The sequence below is a fragment of the Pongo abelii genome, chromosome 19 (genome assembly GCF_028885655.2).
Source record: "Pongo abelii isolate AG06213 chromosome 19, NHGRI_mPonAbe1-v2.0_pri, whole genome shotgun sequence".
Taxonomy (NCBI): domain Eukaryota; kingdom Metazoa; phylum Chordata; class Mammalia; order Primates; family Hominidae; genus Pongo; species Pongo abelii.
This window is the reverse complement of record NC_072004.2, coordinates 98303221-98325958: the sequence shown is the minus strand read 5'-3', so window position 1 is coordinate 98325958 and position 22738 is coordinate 98303221. Positions and strand designations below refer to the sequence as shown.

The 22738-nt window shown below is 54.9% G+C and overlaps 1 protein-coding gene across 11 annotated transcripts in view; it reads right to left on the bottom strand.

Annotated features, from left to right (window-relative positions):
* TBCD (tubulin folding cofactor D) overlaps window positions 1–22738 on the bottom strand; it is a 202595-nt gene that overhangs the window by 68838 nt on the left and 111019 nt on the right. For all 11 annotated transcript variants that reach the window (XM_054535917.2, XM_054535919.2, XM_054535913.2 and 8 more), the window contains 2 exons: window positions 15210–15366; window positions 997–1054 (listed from right to left, as the gene is read on the bottom strand). In XM_054535917.2, the coding sequence (XP_054391892.1) occupies window positions 997–1054; window positions 15210–15366 (215 nt within the window). The remainder of the gene's footprint in view (window positions 1–996; window positions 1055–15209; window positions 15367–22738) is intronic.

Genomic DNA, 22738 nt, shown 5'->3' with positions numbered 1-22738 from the left:
CACACTGCAGGGCTGACAGGAAACCCTCACCGGTCCCAGCACCCCTTCCACCTGGTCCACTGGCCCCCAAGTCTCACAGTATCAGGGAGTGTGAACGGCTCCCTCAACAGGTTCCCACTAAGCCAGCTATGCTGAGCCTGCAAACAGAGTTCCAGCAGCTCGAGCCCATGAGGAACTGTGGGGCCCACCCCATCACCAAAAGCCAACCTCACCCCTCCATCTTTCTCAAAGTGCTGCCTCTCTGTTCTTACCCTCTTAAAACATGTTCAGTGTCTTATCTGTATCTGACATAAAGACTCTTGAGACTGGTCCATCGTCTCAACTGCCCGCTCTCTGTGGTCCCAAGAGACACAGGCCTCACTCCAGCCCAGCTCTGAACCAAATGAAGTAGTCTGGTTGGCGCGGCAGCAGTTGCTACAGCTCCTCACACCCAGAATTCACCCCAAACGTCACAGGGCTCTCTCTAGAGGAAACCAGCCATCTGTGTTCAAGACGCACCCAGTCCTGCAGGCAGCTCCCACATCCAGCAAGGCCCAGGCGAGGGTGGCCAGGTGAAGCAGAGCTGACCACTGCTCGCAACAGCCCCTCCCGAGGCTCAAAGCCACCCGGTGAGTGACCCGTCCCGCCACCACATGCTGGCCACCCTCGCAGAACCCACTCTCTTCTGTGTCTTCTGCACACAGCTGCCTGCACCGAGACCTGTCATCAGGCACCTCCCACTCGCCTGCATCACCCATCAACCCCCAGCAGTGACGGCTGCAGCTCTCGGGAGGCTTAACACTGACTGCCCTCCAAACGCTGAAGACCACGGCTCTCCCGACACCCAGAGACTGGAAGAACCAGGGGCCTGCCCGCAGCTGGCACTCTCAGCAGCTCCTTCGTGGCTCCTGTTGTGGACGGGTGAGCTGGCCAGGCGGCAGTGCACAGAGGAGCATCGGGGAGACCAGGCCTTCCCCCCACCTTCAGGAAAGGAAATATCAAAATGAGAAAACTTACAGAGGCTGCTCTTCTGCAGTTTATGTCTCGATCAAACACCGCAGCGATCACCAGTGCACTGTGAAAAAGAGAAAGGATTAATTAAAAAGATTCTGCAAAACAGTACAGACCACACAGTATCGATGAGAAAGCCTTTCTCTCACAACTCAGGACCACTTGAGGTTCAGACATGCCCCACAGGCAACACGCAGCTTGAGGCACCTAGGGACTGCAGACAGACACATGTGACCCCCAAGACACCGGACGCCATGTGGGAGCTGGGGGTGGCTGACCCTGGTTCTAACGAGAGCCACGAGACAGCGCACACTGAGGGCACAGGATCAAAGAGCCGCGAGGACAGGGCCTGGGGGCAGAACGCACCTGGCCGGCTGTGGTGGTGCGGCGCAGGAGGTGGGGAGGTCCAGTGAATGAAAAGACAGAAACGGGATGCCCTGGAGGACAAGAACTGGCAGCGTTTGGACAGGAGGGCAAACCAACGTGGCCGACACAAATGCCCCAGGGCAGGGGCTGTCCAGGTCCTGCAGACCACGCCGTGCACAGAGCCTAACCCTGTAGAAACACATGAACACCCACCGTGCCCAGAGGGGCCTGAGGCCCTGAAGGCAAGGCGTCTTGCAGAGGCCCCTTCCAGAGATCGGCAGGAAAACCACCACACCACACACAGACGCCAAGGCGCTGCCCCCATGCGAGCCACACTCAGAGCAAGGCCTCTCCTGGCCCCCGCCAGGCTCCTTGGGCTTCATTACGTCCTCTCGTGAGATCACCCAGCTTAGTTACTGTGAATAACCCAGAATGCTCTCATCAGACGTTGCAAAGAACACAGGGGGTTTGGGGCAGGGTGGAGGACAATCATCCTTTCTAAGGAAGGCTTGAGAGATTGTGCCTCCTACCAGCCTGAAGGAAAAAGGTGGAAAACAGAATTTCAGACACGCGGAGATAAGCGGCCTCCAAGGCCGCCAGCGCCTCCGACGTTCCTGGTTTCCAGGTCTTCCAGGGGCCAAGTGCTCTGCCTTGTTCCTGGGAAGTTGACAGACCTGAGCCGTGGGGCGGGGCCCGCGTCAACATGAAGGACGCTGGGGACATGCACGGGGGACAATGGTGACGCCAGGTGTGCGTCCTCTCACCAGCTCTACTGTTAAACAAGGTAAATGTGAAAGATACATCCAGCTAAGGAAAAGTGAGCGGGTCCCACTGCAGAGAGAGCAAGCTCCGCTCCAGCCCAGCAGTGCAGACATCGTCACCAGCTCCAGCCTGGCAGCGCGGACACCGTCAGCACCACACCCTGACTTCCGGGGCGTGTGTGTGAGGCGCCAGCCCCACCGGCCACAATGCACATGACATCCCGTCTGTTCTCCTGTGTCTCGCACTGTCTTTCGCCCCAGACCCAGACCCACTGGCCTTGCTCTCCGGGTTCACAGCATCCCGCCTGTTCTCCTGCGTCTCGCGCTGTCTGTCGCCCCAGACCCAGGCCCACTTGCTCTCCGGATTCACAGCATCCCGAGCCTGTTCTCCTGTGTCTCGCACTGTCTGTCACCCCAGACCCACTGGCCTTGCTCTCCAGGTTCACAGCACACCTCTCAGGCAAGGGGCTCACGTATCCTCATGTTCTCTGCGCTCCTCTCTCCTCGGCCCCATGAGTCCCCAGGGCGTGGGCTCGGGGATGCTGAGCTAGGAGACTTACAAACTACAGCCACAGAACTGAAACTCGGAGGCATTTATCAGAGAGAGCACTTGTCCCCCAGCCTCCAGCACTGGGCACAGGTGCCCACTCCAGGCCCTGGAGATGGCCCAGAACATGCCACAGGGCCACAGTCTCCTCCAGCGTGTCCAGCGTCAGGGGCTGGGGGGGAAGGGGCTTGACAGCGGGGTGCTGGGCACAGACTGAAAGAGGCAGGAGAAATGGGTGGGAAGGTCCCATGGGTGCAAGTGGGTCTGAGTGAGAAGCCCACAGAGGTGAGCCCACAGCAAACAAGGAGCAGCAGGACAGCTGGCCCCAGGGCCGGTTGAGAAAGTCCTCCCTGCGGCTGGACTCTGCACTTCCTTGGAGAAGCTGGGGCATGTGACTCGGGCCTTGTGACCAAGCGCTCTGCTGCTGGGGATTCCGGACGCCCAACCATCCAGGAGCCCCAGGAGAGGCCAAAGGTTGGGTGGGGCAGCAGCCGGATGGCCAAGAGGGCCTGGGTTCTGGGGAAATGCCTGCAAGTCTCACAGGCTCTGCCTAGGAGGGAGGAGGGATGGGGGAGGGGAGAGGGGAGAGGGGAGACGGAGAGAACCCCTAGAGTGTGGTCACTGAGAACCACAATAAAAACAGAAATTTGTAGATGGAAAGGGTAGGAAGTTAAACTAACAATATAGCACAAACATAGGAAGCATCTTTTGAAATAAGAATGGCAAATGAAATTAAATAAAACAGAAATAACATAATACAAACCACCAGGTGCATTTTCCACCCCAATCAAGCTCAGACGTGCCGAGGCCCAGAGTGGGCTCCACAATGACATCAACGCAGCCCAAAACACGGCCACCAACCACGGGCAAAGCCAGGAGGGCACACAGGCACGGGGTACCCCGAGGCTCAAGCAGAGGGGCCCCTCCAGCCCCCGCACCAGGCAGCAGGCCCGTATCGGCTGGGAGCGAGAAGCTTCCATCCAGAGTGGGTGCGGGGCTGTCAGGAGTGGCCTGGCAGCTCTCCCCGCTGGCTGCTCCAGCATCAGCACAGCCCACACCCACATTCCGGGACCTCCCCAGGATGCTGCAGAAGCTCCACACCCCTCATCAACGGCAAGCGGCCTGACCAAATGAGCTACCATTTACTTGGTTTAATTACTAACAACCACGGATCACCAGTGGATAAAGCGTTTATCTCACATTTCAGAGAAATGTTTGCTTATTGCAGGGACAATCTGTGGTCTCAGCATAGAAAGGCCCCCTTCTACCACAGGGCCGCTTCTCAGCTCTGGTATACAGACCACCACCGGGCCAAGAGAGACCCCAGCGTCCAGGCCACAGCAGCAAGCCCAGGTGGTTGCAGTGTCCAGCCAGCCTTGCAAACAGACACCAGGAACCAGAGCCAGAAAAAAAACAGAAGGATGGAGCCCAAGGGGAATAGGGTGGGAGGCTTCTGAGGGATGGGGGAGGCCCTTCCCAAAAGCATTGACCTCCCTGCCCCAAGGCCCTGCCCTGTGTGGCCACAGCCACAAACAGAGCCCAGAGCTATGGGAGTACACGGCTTCCTTCCCTGAGTTCCGCCTGGAGCCATCCAAAGTCTACCCCTCGGCCACTTGCTCACTCAGACTGCAAGGATGGCCACAAACCACCACCCTCTGCACCCTGGGGAGACGGCAACAACAAAGTCCCTCACGTATGGGTCACTGCTATGCTCAGACAGACCCTGTGTCTTCCCTGCCCAGCCCCTCCTGCTCCTGCGGACAAACGGACGGACAGACAGGCGTCACTGTGTGGGGAGCCTGGGGTAGGGGCCCTGCAGTTCCTGCTGAGGATGGACGGGCGTCACTGTGTGGGGAGCCTGCGGTAGGGACCCTGCAGTTCCTGCTGAGGATGGACGGGCGTCACTGTGTGGGGAGCCTGCGGTACGGACCCTGCAGTTCCTGCTGAGGATGGACGGGCGTCACTGTGTGGGGAGCCTGCGGTAGGGACCCTGCAGTTCCTGCTGAGGATGGACGGGCGTCACTGTGTGGGGAGCCTGCGGTAGGGACCCTGCAGTTCCTGCTGAGGATGGACGGGCGTCACTGTGTGGGGAGCCTGCGGTAGGGACCCTGCAGTTCCTGCTGAGGATGGATGGGCGTCACTGTGTGGGGAGCCTGCGGTAGGGACCCTGCAGTTCCTGCTGAGGATGGACGGGCGTCACTGTGTGGGGAGCCTGCGGTAGGGACCCTGCAGTTCCTGCTGAGGATGGATGGGCGTCACTGTGTGGGGAGCCTGCGGTAGGGGCCCTGCAGTACCTGCTGAGGATGGATGGGCGTCACTGTGTGGGGAGCCTGCGGTAGGGGCCCTGCAGTTCCTGCTGATACCTCCGGGCCCAGCACCTCCCAACACCACGGAGGCCCACCCGCTACCTGCCCTGAGGGCCTGGATGCCTCCTCCTGCCAGATCTTTGGGGCATCCAGCAGCACACCCAGGTCTTTCAGTTCCTCCACATAAACAACAACAAAGTCATAAGCCCAACTACCCTGGTCACAGCACATCTGTCCACACCCTTGTCTTCAGCAGAATAATACCCACTCCCAAAGATAGGAGTGTCCCACTTCAAATATGTTCCTTTACATGACAAAGGGGAATTAAGGTTGGCAATCAGTTGACCCTAAGATGGGGAGAGAGCCCTGGATTATTCCTGCAGCCCAGCAGGTGCCGAACACAGTGGTACACACCAGTGACCCTGGCTACACCTGTGCTCCATCTGCCTGTGGGAGGCAGAGGCAGAAGGATCCCTTGAGCCCAGGAATTTGAGTCCAGTCTGGGCAACACAGCGAGACCCCATCTAGACAGACTGATAAGTAGACAGGTAAGGAGATAAATACATACAGGAAGGAGGAAGGAAGGATGGACACAGGAGGCAGAAGAAAGGGCCACAGGCATAGGGTATGCAAAGGATGAAGCGAGACGTGGACGTGGCTGGCTGTGAAGGTGGATGAAGGGCCCATGAGCAAAGGAATGTGGGCAACTCAGGCAGGGAAGCAGAGTCTTCCCTTGAGCCCCCCTGAGCCTCCAGAAAGGACTGGAGACACCAAAGGAGACGGGTAGGCCTGTGACTGCCAGGTCCGTCCAACAATACACCACTCCAAAAAAAAACGAAAGATCACTGGGATGAGTCTTAAGGGCACTGTGCCAAGTCAAAGAAGCTAGAATCAAAAGCCTATTGATTATTTCCGTTTATAAGATACTCCAGAAATGGTAAACTATCAGGACCAAAATCAGACCAATGGTGGCCCAGGGTTGGGGAGCAGACTGGGGAGTTTTGGGGGGAGATGGACTGTCCTGTTTGGTGCTTGAGTTGTAGAACACAACCACATGCAGATCGAAGAAGCAACAATCACAGACCTGGGGAGCCCAGCACAGAGGAAACCGGCAGACGTGTTTGCATCCCAGACCAGCACAGAGGGAACCGGCAGACATGTCTGCATCCCAGACCAGCAGCACCAGAAGGGCTCACCCGAGCGATGGCCCTGGCAACGCTAGGCCCAGGGTGAGGAGGATGCACAGAGCGTCCCACCCTGAGTGGTGAGTCTGTTGCTCACACAGGTGTGGGCTGGCAGCTCCAAAATCACATCAGATGCATGACGGCAGATGCATGACAGCAGAGCATGCCGCACAGTAGGCCCAGAAGCGGCACACGAAGGGAGGCCAGGAGGAAGCTGGGCTACAGGCGGTGTCTGTGCAAACACGGACTGTGAAGAGGGGCACACACTCGGCTACAGAGGGAGAGGACCTAGAGGCAGCTGAAGCCAAGCCCGGCGTCCTGGATTCCAAATACTGTTCTCCACCAAGAGGATGTGAGACTCCTGAGAAGTGGTGGATGCCAGGGCTGGGGCAGGGGCAAAAAGATAAGCCAGGTGCATCTTGTGGTGCCAGAAGGAAAGAAAAAACGCTCAGGAAAAAAAGAAAAAAAAAAAAAGAACAGGATCTTGCTGAAAGGACACAGAAGCCAACCTGAAGTGGCCAAAGCTGGAGCAATTTCAGCAACATTAATAACAATAGTTAGTGTTAGATTATAACTCAAACAAAATTAATAACAATAGTGTTAGATGATAACCCCCAAAACAGGATGAGCACCCATGAGTCCACACTGGCAGCAGCGAATGATGAAATAAAGCGGGGAGAGGAACGAGCCTTCCTTAAGAACAAGCTGCAATCACTGAACGTCGGGGTGGGGACACAGGAACCACCACCAGACCACACAACAAGGTCTTTGGACAGAGCTCGGATGGGGTGAAAACCAAAGGAGAAACAGCAGGATGTTGCATAACCTTTGAGTACCCCCACAAGAACATTGCTAGTTCCAGAGGAAAACACAGTCCCCTCAAGTGGAGGTAACTGGCAGGCCCCATCTTGACCAGGGATCAAGGTTCAGACCACGCAGGACCCGTCGTGGGGCGCTATGGGCCCAACAGCACACGGAGGAGGGCAGGTCACCTCACATCACTCTTTCCAGTAACACACGAGAAAACATCAGAGAGAGGGGCGTCCTACAGAACACCTGGCCAGTCCTCTCTGGAGGTCTCAGGGTCAAATCCACAGGGGCGGAAAGCAAGCTGGCAGTGCCGGGCTTGGAGCGCATGACGGGACCTGGTGCACATGGCTTCTGTCTGGGATGAGGTCTCCTCAAGTCTGAGAATACACTAAAAACCACTGAACTGTGGACCCTAAAGGGGTGAATTTCATGGCAAGTGAATTCATCTCAATAAAACCTATTTTTTTAAGTGCCCCAAGATCAAGAAAGATAAAGACTGAGGAGCTCACAGAGCAGAGGAGGCTAGGGCACAGGACCACCAGATGCCACGCGGGGTCCCGGGCAGACCAGCCTGTTAGTGGCCTTTATCCCACACTGCACCTCCTGGCTTCCAAATGTGAGATGTTCACATTGGAGAACGCTGTGGAGGGTCTAGAAGAACTCTACTGGTTTTGGAATTCTTCTTTAAGTCTAAAATGAGTTCAGAATTAAAAGTTATTTTGGAAAGCAACTAATTATCTAAAGATCTTAAAAGACCCAGGATTAGTATCTGGGAAACTTTCTGTTAACACTGCTTTCACTACTTGAAACTGAAAATTTTAATTTCAGAAAAACTCTATGAACAGAAAAGCACTCCCTTTTCCTCTCTAAACTCTTTATAACAAACTATAGCCTAAATAAAAAGAGAAAAATACTGGTTTAAAATTAAAGGGAACTCATGTTACGTTAGCACGAACGTTTTAAGATCAATCCTGTTTCAATACATCATAATGGCTTTTGTTAATGATAGCTCAGAAATCATTAAACTGATCAAGACATATGAATGTGATCTTTTAATAACTAAAAGTTATAGAACTACAGCCGGGCGCGGTGGCTCATGCCTGTAATCCTTTGGGAGGCCAAGGTGGGTGGATCAAGAGATCATGAGTTCGAGAACAGCCCGGTCAACACAGTGAAACCCCGTCTCTACTAAAAATACAAAAAAAATTAGTTGGGTGTGGTGACGCGCGCCTGTAATCCCAGCTACTAGGCAGGCAGAAGAATTGCTTGAACCCGGGAGGCAGAGATTGCAGTGAGCCGAGATCACACCACTGCACTCCAGCCTGAGCGACAGAGGAAGACTCTGTCTCAAGGAAAAAAAAAAAAAAAAGTTATATAACTGCTATTTTTAACAACAAATGGCAGTTTATTCTAAATCTTTTCAGAATGCATAGAAATTTGTGTCATATTTAACATATGAACAAGAGCTTCATTTTTTAAAACCCGTAAAGTCACGTGTTCTAGGGAAAAATATTAATCAAGAATTTCTGGTTTCCTTTAACATTTGCCACTAGAGGAACATAGGCTTATATCTTTATTGACTCTGGCTCCAGCCAATAATACTGAAAGGTCACATTTTACACTGAATTCTTGAAATGTGTTATTTGTTTAAATTACTATATTTAAAGTATGGAACATTGATTAATGAAGAAAGAATGGAAAAAAGAGAAGAAACTTAAAATCATCTACCACCCTAACCAGGTCTAACCCTCTAAGGTTACTGTTGTTCAGTCCACTTCAACAGCTCCGCTCAGGCAGCCAGACCAGCTGACAGCAGGAGACACAGGAGCTCCCGGCTCCCTCTCCCGGCAGTACTCAGCAATTTGGACACAGACCACACGGCTGCGCAAAGCCACAGCCACACCGCTGGGCAGCTCATCTGAAGCAAGAGCGGTGCAGAGGCCAGCTTCTGGGGAGTCATGTGGGCTGCAGCAGGCAAAGCTGGCCTTGGGAGGAATGACCACAGCCTGGCCCACTTCAGCTGAGCTGGCTCCTGCCATGAGAAGTCAAAATAGTTGCTGCTGTGTGTATATTTTACTGAACCTCACAGAAAATACAGCAACGCCTGAAAAACACTGCTTTTAACTAAATACAGACTCCCAAGCGAATTCAACCAATCAACTCTATATGGACCTACAACAAATTTAACACTGTCCTGATTTGGACATTTATTAAAACGGCTCTATTTTCTCATTCTCAGAACAAAACTGGCTCATCGAGAAATAAATACAAACAGGTTTAATGATGCTGGTTAAATATAAATATAAAAGCTCCTTCCTAAGGACTGCTCCAACAGGGCACCCAACATCCCACGTGGCCTCTCAGTTTCCCTTCACAGGAACACCACCCAACGTCCCACGTGGCCTCTCAGTTTCCCTTCACAGAAACACCGTGAGTGAGTCACCACGTTCATCTACCGTCCCCGGGAACCTGGAGAGAGACACTGTAAGACCGCGAGAAGGGCCGGCCTGTCTGCGCTGAAACGTGCCCTAGGTGTCCTCGCCCGTTTGCTTGCGCTGGAGTTCATGTGATACTTCACCAGGATTTCCCAACACAGAGAAATGGTCTGTGTCAAACAGAAAGGGACTCTCTTTCCTGTCCCAGTCGAGGGGAAGTGCACGCCGCGACTTGCCCCAAGCTCCAGGCACCTCATTTTCGGCAGGTACAGCAAAGTGCAGACCTCACCCCAGCTCAAGTTTTCTTATTTATATAATATTTTATAGCAATAAAAAGCCAAATACACTGTTTTTACCTTAAGAAACAATAATTCTGTGTCATTTGAAAGTCAAACATTTAAAAAATATCAGACTGGTAACTTGTTATTTAGCCATCCTGTTTTTTGAAAGTTGCAAATCATAGCGGACCTGTCTATGGCTGAATTTTCCTAACCCCCAAGAACCAAAGCTCACACTAATCAACACAGTGGTAAAACACGAGAATTTTTTAAGTGCTTTCGAGTCACATCTGAGCTGACGTGGAGGCAGGATTTGCCGGGTTTTGCGGGGTCAGGACTCTGCTCGGTAATGGCCACTTAACTTTTCTTGAAAAACACGAATCGTCTTCCCCTGGAAGCTGTGCCACTGAGAAACACCAGTGAGAGAGAACAAGACGTAGCTCTGAGCAATGCCTGCCATTTCCTGATTTTCCAGGACAATCCTGCCCCGGAGGAAGAGATCTTGGATCTGCAGGCCTCGGCGGATCCTCCCTGGACCGCGCCGCTCAGCAGGTTTGCTCCAGGTGGAGGCCGAGAGTCAGAGGCTGCCCCCCGGCAGGGGAGGGCCCCGTGGCTGCCTGGGCAGAGCTGATGTCAACACGAGCTGCTTACAAAAGAGTTTCAGGTGAGGAAATCACTGGACGCACAATGGCAGCAGCGTAGGGCTCGGCTTTCTCTTCCTTCTTGCAAATTAGATTGTGATTACTGGTTAGGAGGGATTTTGTAGATAACACACAGCCACTCTGTCCCACTTTAACTTCGCACTGTCACTGCCCCTAAGTCGCACTCGGCTTCTCAGGGAAATCCATTCGCTACTCCAACAATTATCCCACCTCTTAAGCTACCTGTGTGCAACACTGAGGAAGTCGGGTTTTCAAAACCAATGCCACCTTCAACACATGCCACCTTCAACACACCTACGAAGATCCTTTTGGTATTTATAAAACAGGGACAGTATAAATTCACACCGTGAGGCAAAAGAACAGTTAATCCAAGTTTCTTTAGCAAAAAGCTAGGAAACAATTAGAAAAAGTGAGCCACTAAACGCCCGAATTGACTCCCAGAAGAGCCAGGCACCTGAAGAGTGAGGAGCAGCTGCTGCCACCACCCAGCTCGATCAGGCATTTCCATTTCCCTGCGAAAATTCCACTCTGATGCTCTGATCCCAAGCACCCACTGTTACAGGACCCACCGAAGAGCTTGTGAAAGTTAGAGAAATCAAGATTGTATCACGTTCCCAAATTGACGGGCATAAAAGCTGGTAATTAAAATGTGGTCACCTATGACAAACCAAGGGAGGCAGATCTGGAAGGGCACACCCCAACCGATACCCGGGTGCGCAGGGCTCCTGGGCAGGGAGGCTCGCACCAGCAGCATCCCACACGCTCACCTGGCGCAGCCTGACTCACAGCCCGCCCGGCCGGATGCCTGGAGTCTGCATGGGCCAAGGAGGGATGGGGCCCAGGTTCTCTAAGAACCCGTTGGACAAGCCTGACACCCAGGCCGGCGGGCACGGCTCCAAGGGCACCCTTAGGTCTGCGGCCGGGATGGCACAGGTAAAGGGGCGAGGGGCACAATGCCAGCTCCAGGCTGAGGCGTCAGAAGCCTGTGAGCTGTGAGCCCTGAGGCCCCAGCAGCTGCTGGTTCGGTGTGCGCAGTACGCTCAAGGGAACCCGGCAGCCATGGTGGAGACGCACCCAGGACGTCCAAAAACCAAAGCCCCACGAGATCAAAGCCAGGTGGGACCCAGGCCAACGCTGGCCCCACCACATGCCGGGAGAGGCCCTGGCTGTGTAGTCCAGGCTACTTCAGAAACTCACATCCTTCTTCAAGCCTGCAGCCCACAGTGCATCCTACAGTCCTTCAGGCCTAACCGAGAAACTCAGGAGTCCCAGGGCCCCCTTGCACGCCCGCCCAACATGCCCCAGACAGAAGTCACACTCACCCCGACCCCACCTCCCACCATGGGACCCCCCACACAACCCCCAGGGGGACCCCCACAGCATGATGGGCTCAACCCCACACCCAGCTGGGCAGACCACGACCATGCCCGTGCCGGTCCACATGTGGCAGCTGCTCCAAAAGAGGAGCCCCAGTCAGGACCCTCACGGGGCCAACAGGAGCCTGTGCAGGAGCCCCTCTGAACGGGCTCCAAAGTGAGAAAGATGACCCTGGAGCAAGAGGGTCCCCTGTGGAAACTGCGCAAGAGAACAGGAGTCCAGCCCTGAAGGTTCATGCCTGAGAACGAGCGAACAGATCACTGAGCGAGCGGCCCCAGCCTCTGTGAATCAGGCCTAAGAATAAGCGAGCAGGCCACCAAGCGGTGCCAACCTCCATGAAGCACGGGGCCCGCCTGCACCAGGACCTACCGACCGGCCAGCCCCTAGCCCTCCACACCCAGACCACGGCCAGGCTCCCTGCGCGTTGGCAGGTTTTTATAGATATTTCACTCTGGAACGATGACATCTAACGTTGCCAAAGGCAGAAGTTATGTATCTGCCTGTCCAGGACCTTAGGTAAGAACTTTCTTGCTTGTGACTTTTCTCTCTGGCCCCAGCTGAGCCGCCAGCCCTGTCCAGTAGGGGGGACTTGATTTGTTTGGACAGTTGCACCTGCATCTCTCCGAGGTGGGCACCTGATCTGGAGACTCTCATTACAGTCACCGTCCAGTGGGATCAGCTTTCCCCCAAAACAGAGAACCAATGAGTGATGGCCCACACACGGCCCTGGGTTCCGTGCCCACCTAGACACCCTCCCAGGTGAGTGGAGGTTTCGTCTCACCCCCATGTCCTGTGCCAGCCCTCAACCCTGGCCCGACTCCTCCTGTGACACTGGACCAGGGAGTCCCCCCCCAGGACGAAGGGCAGGCCCAGGTTCCAGTGATGTTGACAGCTCTTAGACAAAATATGAGTCTGAAAAGGAAATCCGTGAGGATTTTCACTTTGAAATGGGAACCACAATCTGAGGAGCCAGATTCAGCTGCAGCCGTCACACATCTGAATTAAGGGTCTTTCCACAGCCTCACAGCAGGTGGTAAGGAGCTTCTCAGCCACGAGACAGCGCTGAGCCCCGGGCCAGGGCCCGGGAGCTGCTGCCCAGACAGGCCTGGCTCAGAAGCCGTCGGCCACAAGGTGCCGGGCCTGGCTCAGAAGCCATCGGCCACGAGGTGATGGGCCTGGCTCAGAAGCCATCAGCACAAGGTGCCGGACAAGTGTCTTCAGTGCTGTCCTGAATGAAACTGGAATGACGGTGGCCCCTGTCCACCTTGCAGGGTTGCTAAGGAAACTCAATGAGATATCAACGTAAGGAAGTTTTCTCGTTCTGTGACTATTCATATAAACGATAAGAAAGATACATTTTTTTGCTTTCACTTCCTAGTTGCAGGATCAACTTCCTAAAAGTGCAGGAGCAGGACAAGGAAGTAACAGGAAGAGCCTTTCCTGAGGCTGATCACACACAAGAGCTCCCGCACACAGATAGCAGGGCTGCAGGCCGGCACCGGCACGCGGCAGGGCCTCAGGAGCTCGGTAGGGGCCTAAAGCTGGACCTCTCTGTCTTCTCTGTTCCACTCTGCAAGGCACTGCTCCCTGAAGACCACCAGCAGCCAAGCCCCTGCCCAGCAGCGCTGCCAGAGTAGCCACTGGGGAGAGCAGCAGACAGAGGCCACACCTGCTCCCAGCCACCCCAGACCTCCCTGGCCTCAGATAAGCCACACTCTCCATAACACACTGGCCAGCACCAGCACCCTCCAGCCGCGCTGTTCTCCTCCGAAGAGGAGCAGGACAGGAGGGACGTGCGTGTTCACAGCTGCCTCGGGAAACACACGGTCTCCCTGGATAGGAGGAGGACCCCTCGGCTCCTCTCAGGCTTCACTCTGATGCAAGAATCTAGACTACGAGACACCGGCCACGTGCTGCACGCCCAGGGAAGTAACAGGGTTGAGGTCCCTCTCCGGACGCTGCTGAGTATTTGGTAAGATGGAACAGCAGTGGGCAGAACAAGAGAAAGTGCCTGTCACCAAGACCCTTTGGAGCCTACGCCAGCGTGTGCCTCACAACGAGCTGCTTGTCAGACAGAGCCAGTGGCGCTTACACCTGGGTGCGTGAGGGAACCCGGGAGCCACAGTGGAGGTGCACCCAGGACGTCCAAAAACCAAAGCCCCAAGAGATCAAAGCCAAGCAGGCCCCAGGCCAACGCTGGCCCCGCCACATGCCGGGGAGGCCCTGCTGGTGCTCGCGGGGCGTGCGGGGCAGAGGGGACCCAGCACAGTAGCCTGAGCCTGCCACCAGGGGCATCTGCCACCGGCGCCCCGCCCCGCCCAGACCAAAAGGAGCAGGTGGGAGCTTCGGACGCTGCATCCCATGACCCCTTCAGGCGTCTTGTAGTGAGCGGGGGACGCTCGGCTCCTCAACAGCTGGAGGAGGAGCTTCTAGGACTCAGGCATAATTCTGAAGTCAGTTTCCCTACTTCATTTTCCTAGTAAAAGTTGTCAGGTGAAGTGCGGGTGTGAAACCTCGTGATGATTCAGCCGTGGGCTCACACGCCCATGACGGACAGTGACGCTGAGTCGCCTTCCTCGGTGTCCCGCCTCCAGCTCCTTCATGCACAACAAGAAAGGAAGCAGCTGCCTTCTTCAGCACAAAAGAACTCATTTCAGTCCAAAAGCAGTGTACAAAACCAGCGTACACGGTTGAATTGAATTGTATCGTTTCCTATGCTGGGGGCACATCTGTTTTGCATGTTTCCTAAGCAAAAAGTATCAGATCCTAAAAGTCCCTGGCACCGGACACCACTAGGGGCTCAGCTGGGTGCCCGCACTGGACACCGAGGCAGGAGCCCCGCCCGCCACAGGCTGCACAGCTTCTGGGGTTGTGGTGACCACATGAAACCTGCTGGCTTCAGTTCTCTCATCAGAGGGAAAAAGTGTCTTCCTACCTCCCAGAGGTTCTAAAGTGTTCACTTACATCTCAGAGGAGCTGAAATCAGGCATGCCAGCGAAGCCTATTGCTACTGAATATTCTCTCAAGTGCTGGTCCACAAAAACACAAAATCCAGCTCCTCAACAAAAATAAACACCATCTGAAGACTGCCATGTCCAACATGCCTGCTGTATTCCAGAGGAACTTGAAAGGAGATAGAGACAGAATTCGCCTCTCGGTAAGACCCACGACCGCAGGGAGCACGCACAGGCGATTCCCGTGCCCCACTTGCTTCCTCCCACGCCACCCAGGGTGCCGATCACCTGCGCCCAAGAATCCACTGCCTGCAGGGTGGCCAAGACCTCCAGAATGTTCCTCCACACACTTCTGCTCTGGCTGCTCACCCACAGAAAAGGAGCTTGAACCTCCAAGCGGTGGCTTTGTCACAGATCCTCTGGCCAAGTAATTTCACCTGTTCATGAGCATCTGCTGCACACACCTCTCACAGAGCAGACGACACACAGCGCCATCAGGGGGCACGGCGCATCCGATGCACCTCGACGAATGGGCCTACCTCGAGATCGCAGTCACAAAGGGCTTCAGCTCCTGAGGCTCGTAGGCACGTGCGAAGGCCCAGCACACGTAGCAGGCGGCGTCCCTGACATTGGTGCCCACGCTGCAGGCACCCCGCTTCTCGTCGTAGGTCAGCGCCTTCAGGATCACGGTGACAACTGGGCAAGGACAAGAGAAAAGACGGTGAGGAGCAGACCACAGGGGCAACGCGTGAGGCTTCACAGAAGTGGGGCTCAGGGCCGGAGCGCAATCATGGTGCCAGATGAGTGAGGCACGCAAGCCACATGGAGCCCACCCAGGGGCTCGGGGCTCCTGTGAGAGCCACGGCCTGGTCAGACAACAAACCTCCGAAAGGAAAACGCGTGCTCACCACTCAGACCCAGTGAAAGGAAGACGCACGCTCACCACTCAGATCCAGTGAAAGGAAGACGCATGCTCACCACTCAGATCCAATGAAAGGAAGACACACGCTCACCACTCAGATCCAGTGAAAGGAAGATGCACGCTCACCACTCAGATCCAGTGAAAGGAAGACGCACGCTCACCACTCAGATCCAGTGAAAGGAAGACGCACGCTCACCACTCAGATCCAGTGAAAGGGTTTTTTTCAAGTGACATGAAGCAAAAGCTCCTTCAGAACAGCACATGATGCCACCCAGGGGTCTGCCAAGTCTGAGGAGACTCAAGGAAACGCAGCTCCCGCCAGGCAGGGAGGAAAAGGATCCGCCGGTTCAGGGGAGGGAGAGGAGGTTCAGGGGAGGGAGAGGCGCAGATGCCGGGCAGCGCCTGGAATTGTACTGTCATGGACACGCAAAGGCAGAGCGTCCCAGGGGATGCCTGGCTCTGCCCAGAGCAGGTCTGGGGTGAACCAGGATGAAAATGCAAAGCCGGCCACGGCTTCTACAGTGCTGACTTCAAGAATAATCCGTGCAGGGTTCCTATGCAAAACAGCTACACAGGGAAATCCGAGGTAGGTGTGGATTATCCTTCCGGCTCCATTCAAAAGTGAGTTAATGAGTAATTTGACATCACACACGTGTGTTATTTCATTTATTTCTTATTTTTTTGAGACAGGGTCTGGCTCTGTCTCCCAGGCTGGAGTGCAGTGCCACAATCTTGGCTCACTGCACCTTCCACCTCCCAGGCTCAAGCGATCCTCCCTCCTCAGCCTCCTGAGTAGCTGAGACTACAGGCATGCCACCATTACACCCAGCTACTTTTTAAATTTTTTGTAGAGATGGCATCCCACCATGTTACCCAGGCTACACGATTTTTTACAAAGACATGAGAGGATTTTAGGATGTGGTGTAAGTATATTGGGATGTTCCAAGGAGCTAAAGTTTTATTGTATTTGTTCGATTTATTAGGTTCATGTATTTTAAGTGCCTTGGAATAAACACTTGAGATCAACTGCTGAACAAAGAAAATGGAACACAGCTATGAAGCCAGCAGTGGAGACCCACGGAGCCAGGAGGAGCACCCAAGCCTCCAACCCAGCTCCGCCTCCCCGGACAAGCACTCCTCCCCAGGTGGCCCTCACGCTGAAGCACCCACACGCCAGGGCCTCGTTCAGGGCCCTGCACACAACCCGCTCCACGCACACGCCATCTGTCCACTTCACACCCACCAATCGAGTTCACTGACACCACACACAGTCTGAGAAAAGGCGCTCCTGGCATGGATACATGAGAGGCCGGTTATCTGCACACGCAACTGTCATCAGATACATTATCTGCAAGAAAAATGCACCTAGAAATGGTCTTAGGCAAAACACCATAAGCAACAACTGTAGGACTACGAATATTATATGCAAATTTCCCCTCTGACTTTTTGCATCTAAGGATCTTTTATTCTCTATAAACAGCAATAAAAATGGATGTTTCTGCACAGTGTATTTTATATACATATGATTACTTTTAATAAGATTATTACGTTTATACACTTACTAAACTATATAAAAATGAACTTTCCTCAAAATAGAAAGTTCAAAGACATCGTGGTATCAAGGATGTGAAATTCGCCAGACTGAGAAGCTAGGGAAACTGCCTCCTCTCAGCCCAGACACGACGCAGGGCGCTGCACACAGAGGCCCGGGGGAGCGGCAGGACATTCCGGGGTCCCTGCCAGACACCAAGGTCTCCCCAGCCTGCCAGGGCTCCAGGCAGGGGCCCACCCCTCTCCAAGCCTCATTTCCTCAGGACACCCCACCTGGCTGTGCTGCAGCTTCTTCAAGCCCAGTGCCCAGAGCAGAGCTGTCCTCCGGTGTGGTGCCCCCGCCATGGCCAGCCCTCCCCTTGGGTGCAGCTCAGGACTGGCTCCTCCTCACTCCTCCACATCCAGACGCCGCGCCATTCCCAGAGCCCACCTCAACTGCGGCAGTCACGCCTCTACAGGACCGGACCACCTCCCACCGTGGTCAGACCACCACCAGCTCTCACCCCCAGGACCCCACAACTCACTCTGGAAGGCCCTGCATGGCCACACACAGCAGCTCCGCGTTCCCTCCCGCAAAGCACCTCCCAGAGCCTCCTCCACCCGGGGGGGCCTGTGCTCTCCAAGGCCCTCCTCACGCAGGTCAGAGCCGGCAGCACCATCACCGGCAGGAGGCACTGAGGGTAACGGCCAGGGCCGCCATCAATCTGCAAACCAGAAACTGCTGGATGATTTGCAAGAGTATCTCTCACTTCTTGTAAATGTCAAACATTTTCCTTCTAAAAAGTCAAACAGTGAGGATCACGGAATGTGTGTGAGATGCGAAACCAAACAAGAGGGCGGCTGTGAGGGAGAAAAAGCCACTGACTCCAATAAGCGGGTTCAAGATGATCATCTCCATCCGAACTAAACCAAACCTGTGACGCCGTGAGATGCGAAACCAAACAAGAGGGCGGCTGTGAGAGAGAAAAAGCCACTGACTCCAATAAGCGGGTTCAAGATGATCATCTCCATCTGAACTAAACCAAACCTGTGACGCCCAAAAGGCCCTCAGTTGTTTGCCCCGGAAAGTCCACTCAGCCTTCTCGTACTGCTCACGTTCACTTTCTGTGCTAACAGGGCAGCCTGTTCGTGGCCAACACACATCAAAACTAACAGGCTGTGGCACCTTCAGGAGGAAAGCGTCGCACAAATGTGGCATCCCTGCCAGGCCAGATCCCCAGGGACAGTCACTGCGACGCCACTCCAGGCAGCCCCAGGCACGACCACCCAGCAACTCCATAGCCTCGGGCATCTGGAGTCCCAATTTATTCATCCACTGGACAGACCGACTCCCAACAGACAACCGCGAGTGGCAGTGGCCAGCATGGACATTGGCCTCAGGCCTCCCCCACGCCCAACGCATGCACCTGGACACTGCTTGGCAGCCCTGTGAGAAGCCCCCAAGGGAGGACACAGACCCCCACCCCCCACCCCAGGCCACTGAGGTGCTGGGGGAGCTGATCCCACCACACCCCCAGGACCTGACCTCGGTAGGGGAGCCCAGGTTTCTGTCCCCAAGCCCGTGTAAAATGGTTCTCTTTAGCACCATCGTAGTCAGCTGCTGGGATGAATCAGCCACCCAGAGACAGCTGTGCAGACACGACGTCCACTAACAGGCATCTGGGCCAAAACACACACGCAGGCCTTCCTTCAGTCTGATCAGCACTTCCTGCTGGGAAAACTGATGGCCTAAGAGGTCCAGCCAGAGACCCACCTGGCCCACTCCTTTGCCTTAAAGAGAAGAGGCCAGTTCCCGAGAGGGCTGTGGGTGGCCCGTGCACACTGGACTGCCGTCCCCAGCTGTGGACAGAGCCACGCAGGGGCTGGGCTTCCCGCTGTCCTCCCTGTGCTCCCGCAGGGCTGAGTCCCAGCAGCAGAGAACAAAGCCTGCCTCAGCCTCTGGGGCCTCTGCCCAAGTGGCAGTGCTGCTACAGGCATCCAGAAGGGCCCAGCCGGCCTCCTTCCAGGCCAGGCCACAGCGCAAAGTCCTGGGGCCTTTCTCCTGCCCTCCTGCTGCTCAGAAACCTCCAATCCTGCTCCATGACAACCGCAAGAGACGTCAGGGCCCCACACGCCAGCACAGGTGAAGCGGCAGCTGCCAAGGCATCCCAGGGAGTCCTAGAAGCTGAGGATGTTTCTCCTCGCAGGTCCCTGGAAAGGAATCTGATCTGCACAAAGTAAAACAGCTTGAGAGGGTGTGAGATGATCAATTTCCTTAACAAGAACAGAAAAACCAAGCCTCTTGGCTCTGATTCATCCCAGGGTGGTAGGTGCTGCTATACCCTGGGGTGAAAAACGGAGTGAGGACTGCTTCTCCTGCTCAGGATAAAGGGGAGGTCTTGGGCTGCCAGCTCTGACATCTCGGGACCCTGAACACAAGGGGCAGGCCAGCCTCGATAGCCAGGCATCTGGGCGACCACAAAGCTCAGGGAGGGGCACGTGGAACAGAAACTCCTCTGCCATAAACTTTTATATAACGTTATTATCAGAAAAAAATTTCAAAAACAACTCTTTCCAGATTCAACAGGTTTAAAATAAGGAAACTATCCAATAGCTCTGAACAAAAACCTTTCTCATGGTTCCAATTACACACAGCAAATGCATGTCGCGTATAGAACACACCCCAGGAGGCTTCCTTTTGGCAACCCAGGTCCAGCCATGTAGTTGAAAAACCCTTCTCTCTAGACAGCCTGTCATTTGTTGAACGCCAATTGCCTGAGGAAAAAGCAGCCTCCAGGTGACAGAAACAACTTAACCCTCAGAGCACCACAGTCCCCACTGCAATATGTGACCCCAAGGGGCAGAAGAGATCCAGGCATTCTCTGCACAAAAGGCAGAAATAATCCCTCCACAAAAAATCATCATATAGTTATGCCTTCTGATAACTAATGAGGTTTTACTAATTTTAAAAACAAACATCACTGCCAGGCATAAACTGCATCGTGCTGGACTCCTGCAGATGTAGCTGGTGCAGACCGCATCGCCCTGTCAGGCCTTCCCATTTCGGCACTGGGTGGTGAGGGCTGTGCACAGTGCAGCCGAGTACCCCCGAGGCACAGAGATCCCGCCACACCCTCCGTGAGGAAGGTGTGGAAACGTGGGCACCTCCCACATAGCCCAGAGAGGGTGGCTGTGGGCAGAGGGTGTCTCCCTGACTGCTCGGGCCCCTCCAGAGCACTGAGCCACCCTCCCACAATGGGGTTGATGTGGAAGGACCCTCGGCCTGGAGCTTGCGGGTGCAGAGCCCAAGCGCAGGAAACAGCTCCCAAGAGTCGTCTGGCCGTCCCTGCAGACCTTCCCTTCAGCACCAGCACACACAACCATCCGTGTGGCCGTCCCTGCAGACCTTCCCTTCAGCACCAGCACACACAGCCGTCCGTGTGGCCATCCCTGCAGACCTTCCCTTCAGCACCAGCACACACAGCCATGGCTCCTGTCTCAAAAATGCAGTTCAACTTGCTCAGAAAAAAAAAACGCCAGTGTTGAATTTGCTAGGAGGCAAGAGGCAGTGATGGACAGAACACCTGGTTCCACTGACATCTGGGTTTCCAGTTCCCACAGGACGTCGTAGAGAAGCCTTCCCAGAGGCCCTCAGCTGCCTGCAGGGAGCAGCAGCTGGCCTCATGTCTGCCGCACCTGCGACGCTGCACAGCGGGACAAGCACAGACTTGGTGCTCGGCCTGCCCTTGGGGGGGCAAGGAGCCCCACCCGCCAATACGAGCAGGCCCCCGCTGTCCCCATGGTGCCCAGGGGAGTGAGCAGACCCCCGCTGTCACCATGGTGCCCAGGGGAGTGGTGATCCCAGCACCTTCCTGTGCTGCTAGGGGTGAGCAACCGGATATGCATCACCTGCTCTGCTCTCTCCCAGTGCCCCAAGCACAACCCCGGCCTCGGTGGGATCACGCACCAAGCACCAAGCCCACTCTTTCCACAGGAAAGTCACCCGGCCACACTGGCCCAGCAACTCTCCCCATCTGTGCCTGTGAACCAAGACCCCACCTGCCACCACCCACTGTGCGGGGTCTAAGAGTCAAGGACCCTCTGTCAAGATGCTGGGGACAGTCACAAATCCCCACCACACGTGAGGCACGCAGGCCAGGCCAGGTGTATGACACACCCTATCCAACACGAAGACACAGAGCACGGGTCACCCAACTGTCACCAAGCTCAGATTCTTAACAGTTGTTAAAATAAGAGCACAGAACGTCCCTGCTGTGAAAGGCCACGTCCTGGAGAGCACAGAGAGCCGGCACTCGATCTGCCTGGATGGCGGCGATGAGGAAGCCCCACAGGCTGGGCACCCGCAGGTCACACAGCAGCTTTCTGTTCTCTGCACTACACTTGTTTCTTCATGAAATTAAAAAGTTAGACGCTTCAAAGAGCCCTAGAAGCACAAGTGAAGCTGATAAATCACACAAGAGATGACTCATCTTTTACCCACTCTCTAAGAAAGTCCCAGGCCACAACACAGATGGCAGCCATGCCGCAAGCCTCCTGTGGAGCGTCAACAGCAGGCAGCTCCCTTCACTGTTAAGACAGCCCCTAAGAACACTGGTGAGGAGCTTCCAGCACCAAAACTGTAAATGCTGCACCCAGTGAAGATGCTTTTGCATTTAATCCTGAGGGTGTGAATTTACTTAGCTGTCACTGACTGCATGTCGGACTGCCACTGTGAGGCATTTAAAAGGCTTGAGAAGCACAACTCTATAAAAGCCTCCACGTGAAAACCAGACAGGACTGAATTGGGCCCCTGCTACCCTCTCTGCTCCCATCACCCACCTCTGCTATCAGGCAGCACCTCCTACTCCTCTCCAGGTTCCTTACCAATCCTGCTCTCCCAAGAGGATCTGAGGCCAGCTGCATCAGGAGCCAAGTGCTGCTTCCCGAGGAGGCTTACAGTCTGAGCCCAGGGAAGGCGCGCAGTTCCTCCAGGGGTCAATGCTGAGCTCAGGGGCACTGATGAGCAGACTTTTGGGAGGGCACTGGGTCCAAAGGCTGCATCCTGAGCGCTGACCCCCCAACCAGCACCCTCCCCACTCACACTGGACCACACCGCCTGGAACTCCACTACCACTCTACCCGCACACAGTAGGTGCAACATTATTGTGAGTGAGTGCTTCTCTCCCATTCTTTCTCCAAGAACACAGATCATTTGCAATTTTTAAGAATTGCTTAAGCCGTCGCTCTCGGAGAGCTTTCCCTAGGACCTGGCTGGAGCATGGTCACCCTCATCACTGAAGGGTCCTGTACAGACACCGCTTGGCTTCCACGCTGCGTCCAGGTCTGCGAAGCCACAGCACCTAAAGGTTCCAGGCACACAGCACAGTCCAAAGCCCTGGGAAGAAATGCTTCTCCTCCTCCTGGGGACATCTGCCACCCAGCCTGCAGCCAATGTGGTGAAGCAGCTGATCTGAGGACAAAGCCTGGACAGACACAGGCACCACGAGGATGATGGGGCCAGCACATGGAGGCCTGGTTCCCACGGCTTGGTCCCTGGGCTACTGGAAAGCAACACAAAGAAATTACCATCCAATCCTCATATCTTCACTCTTTGAC